Raw genomic sequence first — 6,005 nt, 5'->3', positions numbered from 1 at the left:
ATATATATATATATAACAACGATGATGACCATGATGTGCTGGTGGCGGCGATAAAGTCCAGTGTTGTTCTGGGGAATTGGAGATGAGAGGAAGTGATACTTTAAAGGGCATGGTGATAGCTCAACAGATGGTGGGAAGGGGAAACTGAGGCCAAAATGTAAATGACTTCCCCCAAATGAAACACCACACTGCGACAGTATTCGCAACTTTAGGTCAGTCCCAGACTCTATTCGCTGGGAATGCTGCTTTGGTTGGCTATGAATTCTTCTCCAGGTTCCTGATTTTCCTACGCCTCTCCACCCGACTCCCCAACCCCGGAGCCGTTTTTCCAACCAACGCAGAGAGCCGAGGGGCGCCTCTTTAAAGGCGAGGGGGCGTGGCCACGAGCGGAGCGGAGCGGAGTGGGGCGGGGCTCAGGCTTGCGGTCGCGGGCGGATGACGTGACCCGGCGCGCCGGCTTCTGACAGCGCTGGTAGCGGCATGTCGATCAGCGGGCGGCTGACAGGGGCCCGAGCCCGGGCGCCTCTGCATGCGGGTCTCTTCGAGACTTGGCTCCGCCGCGGGCGGACCGCGTCCTCCTACTCCGCTTCCTCTGAGCCTTCCAAGGTGCGGGCGCTGATCTATGGCAACCACGGGGATCCGGCCAAGGTCATCCAGTAAGAGTCGGCGCCGACGCCGGGCTGGGAGCTGGGGTTCCCTGGAGGGTATTAAGGCGGGCGGCGGACCGCGAGGAGAGGACAAGGTCCGAGGAAGCGGACGCCGCCGTCCGACAGACGCCGAAGCCCAAGGCGCGCTCGCTAACTCTACTCCGGTGCTTCCTGGCGGCGGAAGACCCGCGAAGCACAGGTGCAAGATCGAAGGGCGACGCTCGTTGGTCAATGTTGATCGAGGATTGTGGCAGGCACTCCTTTGTCTAGGGGGATGCTTTCGATGGCTTGTCAAGGCAACGCTCATCGGGGGGTTGTTATTGGATGTGTTCCCATTGTGCAGATGAGAAAACCGAGGCGTACGAAAGTTAAAACCACTTGCCCAGAGTCACCCAGCCAGTGAGAATCGGAATTTGAACATATGGTCTCCCTAAGTTCTACTCCTTTGTTGATTTATATTTCAGAGGAAGAGATCAGAGTAATTTTACATCTATTTGGATCGTCAGTTTCGAGTTAAACAGGCAATAGGTTATTGTTTCGGTTTCACAGAGCTCGCAGGACTTGTCCAAAGTGATACAGTTACTTAGTGATTGGAATAGGGACTGGAATTCACCTCTTGACCCTTATGTGGGTTTCCTTCCACCACACCACTTATGTATCTTGTCGTAGTTACAAGTTGTTTAAACCTGGCTTGTTGGCGCACACCTTCAATCCCAGCATTCTGGAGGTAAAGGCACGCAGGCAGATCTCTGTGAGTTCAAGGCCAGCTTCGACCGTTTATACAGTGAGTTCCAGGATAGCCAGGACTATAGAGACCCTGTCTCAAAACAAACAAACAAAAACGAGTTGTTTCATAATCCCAGCATGCTGAGGGAAGAGGGTTGTGAGTTTGAGACCAGAATGGGCTCTTTAATGAGCATTTGTCTCAAAACACAGAGAGAGAGCAAAATACATAAAAAAAAAAAAAAATTGAAAGACCCAAATACAATTTAGGGGCTGTATATGATGGTGCGTGCCTGTAGCCCCAGCACTGGCTGAGGCAGGAAAATGATGAATTTGAGGCCAGTGTGGACTACATATTGAAACCCTGCCTCAAAAACAAAAGACAAAAATTTGGTGTTTGCCAACATGCATCTTCTTAATATTGTTTTCTCTCTCCTTTAGGTCTCCTTTAGCTCCTTTAGGTCTCCCTGTCTAGTCCTGGCTAGCCTGGAACTGGAATTTATAGTGATTCTCTTAACTCTGTCCACTGCCACCCAAATGCTGGAGTTAAAAGTGTGCAACGCCAGGTCCCATTAAAAAAAAAAAAAGTCTGGCCTCTAACTGCCAGTGCCAGGATTACAGATGTGTTTGTTCTCCACTGCTCCTGCTCCTTTTCCTTTCTCTCCCAGCTCAGACAAGGTGTCCCTGTGTTTCCTGGAACTTGTTCTCTTGCCTCAGCTCCTCAAGGAGTTGAAATTACTGGTTGCTCGTTCTTTGAAATTGCTCTAAAGGTGGGTGTGGCCAGTACACGACCTTGAGTTTCGCTTCAGCTCCTCTCTGCCTGTCAAAGCACCTAGACTGTACTTACACCATCACAGCTGTGTGTTTGCTGTGAACCAAGGAGTTACGAAGGCACAGCAGGGGAGTCTCCTTCTTAGCGGATTAGCGCTGTGTGCTGTGTTTGTGAAGTGGCCCAGAGAACTAAGTGAACTTGCCAAACACACAACTAAGCCAAGTGAGGGCAAAGAGCTGCCTCCAAGAACCCTAATATCCAGATTGGGGCTTTCACTTTCGCCCTGCTCCAAGCAGCCTTCACAGCTCTTTAGACTGACAAGTTACATGTAGATTTATTTGTTGGTAATCCGTATGTAAAAATTATGAATTACGATCCAACAGAATTCTCAGAGAGGGTATTATAGACATAGAAGCTGAGAGGTGGATTGACTAGTCTAAGATCAAACATTTTATATCTGAGTTGAGCAGTACACGTGCACGCACGCATGTGCGTAGATCAGAGGACAGCTCTCAGGAGTCAGTTCTCTTCCATCTTTTGGGATCTGGTGTGAACTCCGGTCCTCATCGTATTCGCAGCTTGCTCTGCCAGCTGAACCATCACACCAGCCCCCTAGTTGTATTTTGCTGAGGCAGTGAATCATGTCAGGGAAGACATTTCCCTGAAGACTTTGCTGCGGTGAGCTGATAAGCCTTTGTGAGCAGGCCTTCATTTCGGAAATGGCCTCAAAAGGAGAGCGGTGTGCTGCTGCTCCCAAAGGCTTGTCATTTGTGTCTCTCTCATAGGCCTGCGTGAAACAGCTGCTCCTGTCGCGTTAGCTGAACCCAAAGCTCATTTCATTAAGAGGCACACCTTTTATTGAGTTCTCCCAACGCGATGAGGAAGGCTCAAGTGGCTGACCAGCTGTGTGCCGTGGCCTCCTGATTGGTTTCCTGTTAGAGAATCAGAGAAGCTGGAACAGCCCTGTCTGTCGGCAGATAGAAATAAAGACAGCTGCTTCTGTCTTCTGTGTAGACCCCTAGTCGTGTCCCCAAGCTCAGAACATGACACTTGTACCAGGCATTCCCTTCAACCTGGGCATCACAGCTCAGGTTGTGCTACACTTGGAAATGATTTCCAGGCTCCACCTCTGAAGCGCATACTGGATCTGGGGTGTCTGTTGTTTAAGCTCGCAGGCCTCCGGGTGACTGATGTCCAGCCAGTGTTGGGAAGCAATGCCTGTGGATAGACGGCCAGGCAGTAGGCATTGTCCCCTGTCTGGAATGGCCTTCCCTTCTGACCCAGATTCGGGCAACTTTGTTTGTGTGTGGGCTGAGGTCCGTGACCAAAATTTCCTTTGTAGTTCTGTATGCGGTTTACAGTCATCACAACCTCAGAAGAATCAAGTGTTCTCACATCCCAGTGACAGGGCGTCTCTGGATCTTGTGACGAGTAGGGTCATGAGACTACCCAAAATCCAAACAACAGTTCCCAGACAGGTGTGTTTTGTACTGTGGGCCAGTATAGGAGCTGGGGAGACACTAGGGAAAGTCAGAATGCAGGATTTTACAGTAGTCTGCAAATTTCAGAGGTGGTCAGAGCCTGTTCTCTGTGCAGAGTTCTAGAAGGTTCTGGAAGCCATGATGTCCTTTACCCCTCCCCCTATCCTTCTCCCCTCCTACTCTAGGGAGCATCCCCTCAGATCTTCGCTTTTCTCTTAGGTGCTGGTGCGGAAGTAACTCATTTCTTGTATACCCACGAAGTAGCAAGTGTCAAGCTAAGTTCTCTGTGAAGACTGTGGGACCGAGGTGACTGTAGCTCAGTGTAGTGTCCTTGCCTAGCATGCACAAGGCCCTGAGTTCAGTCCTAGGCGTCACAAATCAGCATCATCCAGTTTTGTTCGGTCTTCCCTGTTTAACAGAGAAGGAAATTGAATCTCAAGATTGAAAGGCTCTTGCCCAAAGGACAACTAGAGTGTTCCTGCTTAAAAGTTCTTCATGGGGATGGAAGCCCCACAGTGGAGACAAAGACTGAAAGAAGCAGTTCCAGTCATCTGAAAGGGTTTTCCAGGATGGAATGGAGTGTAAAATTAGGATCATGATTGTTTAGAAGAGAAAGTGAAATTATAGGTCATTCAGTGGCCCCGAATTTTCTGTTCTGCCCTAGGATGAGGGAGGTACCAGTTTCTGCCCTCTTCTTTCCTGTGCCTGCACCCAGCTTGTGTGGTCACCCACAACTGTAATCTCAGCACTCAAAGCTGGTAGCAGGAACATCAGGAATTTGAAGCCGGTCTTGGCTACAGAGTGAGTTTGAAACTAGGCTGGGCAACATGAGATGCAGTCTCAGAACACCAAAAGAAACACCTAGCACCCAAAGTGGTTTCTCACCTGCCTACTGCAGGATAAACCCACGCGGGGAAACCTTTGCTTTCTATACCCTTTCTGATTTAAACCAGATGGAATTTAGGGGGCCCGGGTTAGGTTGGTAAGGCATTCTCATTATAGGGTGCTCTTTATTCTGAGTCTTTGTACACTTGAGGTCGGTGTTTAAACTAAAACTCTGTGGGTAACTTGGTTTGTTTTTGTTTTTTGTTTTTTTTTTTCTCTTTTTTCGAGACAGGGTTTCTCTGTGGCTTTGGAGCCTGTCCTGGAACTAGCTTCTGTAGACCAGGCTGGTCTCGAACTCACAGAGATCCGCCTGCCTCTGCCTCCCGAGTGCTGGGATTAAAGGCGTGCGCCACCATCGCCCGGCAGTAACTTGGTTTTTAAACTGGAATTTAGTATTTTCTAAATTGATGTTTGGTGCTCTGCTGAGAACTTTTTTATGTCAAAGATGAAGGAAATTGACATAGTGTTCATTGATACAGGAAACTAGCCAGCATTGGTTCTTTGAGGGGCAGGTAGATGCTGAGCCCTGAAGATTCAGAGACAAGTGATTTATACCTTTGTCCCCAGAAAACCCCAGTCTAGTCCAGCAGTTGGGCCACCATACCCCAGTGGGGTAAATGCTATGATATGTTCAGAATGTAATGTGTACCCAGAAGAGGGATGCCTAGTTCCTTCTCTTGCCCTTGGGCAGTCAGACTAGCAAGAAGTCAAAGCCATATGAGAGAGAGGACTGTCTTGAGCAAAAGAGGCTTCAGGTGCAGAAGCCCTGAATGCCTCAGTACCTACTGATGCCTGGGAGGGATCCGTATGTAACTGACCCCGAGGAGATTACGCTGAGGTCATGGGATTCACACTATACTATGGAGTTCATGCCATGCCCCACGGTCCCGGTTTCCTCCTGTTGCCTCAGAGGTGAAATGTGGCAGACAAACGAATCCCACAGTAGGTTAGATGTTATCCCTCCATCCTGAGCCTCTGAGAGATGCTGTCACTCAGTGCAGCTTCCAGGTCACATTCCTATCTGTCCTATTAAATGCTTCCTGGCCTTTTCCACTCGGGGTGAGTTCAGATGGGCTCTTGTTTTAGAAGCAGATGAACAGATGACAGAATCATACTAGTTTGAGATGTTTTGTTGGGACCACAGGCAACAGCAATACAAGAGCAGTGGTCCACATTCCAGTCCTTCCTCTGAAGAAATCACTCGGCCAAGACCAGCAGTGGTGATATGCTTACTCTCCCTGCAGCTTCTATGCCAATAACAGACGTTCACAGCTCTCCCTTCTGTGTACCTACATCTACCGGCCTTTATAGCCCATCTCCCCATCTCTTTCCTACCAAGGCAGGATGGGGCCTTGTGTTAAGTAGCCTTCTGTCACAACGCATGCGCAAGACTGCTTAGAAAACTACATTTTGGCCGGGCGGTGGTAGCGCACGCCTTTAATCCCAGCACTCGGGAGGCAGAGGCAGGCGAATCTCTGTGAGTTCAAGACCAGCCTG

General features: G+C 49.4%; 1 protein-coding gene across 4 annotated transcripts in view; it reads left to right on the top strand.

Annotated features, from left to right (window-relative positions):
• Nucleotides 1–465: 465 nt before the first annotated feature.
• Nucleotides 466–6,005, top strand: part of Mecr (mitochondrial trans-2-enoyl-CoA reductase) — a 29,162-nt gene continuing 23,622 nt past the window's right edge. For 2 of the 4 annotated variants that reach the window (XM_013348272.2, XM_026782120.1), the window contains exon 1: nt 466–656. In XM_013348272.2, the coding sequence (XP_013203726.1) occupies nt 481–656 (176 nt within the window). In that variant the 5' untranslated portion in view covers nt 466–480. Of the gene's footprint in view, nt 657–677; nt 847–6,005 lie in introns of those variants that run through there. The other 2 variants (XM_013348273.2, XM_013348274.2) reach the window with 2 other exon arrangements.

Source organism: Microtus ochrogaster, chromosome 10 (genome assembly GCF_000317375.1).
Source record: "Microtus ochrogaster isolate Prairie Vole_2 chromosome 10, MicOch1.0, whole genome shotgun sequence".
Taxonomy (NCBI): Eukaryota; Metazoa; Chordata; class Mammalia; order Rodentia; family Cricetidae; genus Microtus; species Microtus ochrogaster.
This window is presented reverse-complemented; position numbering and strand designations above follow the sequence as displayed.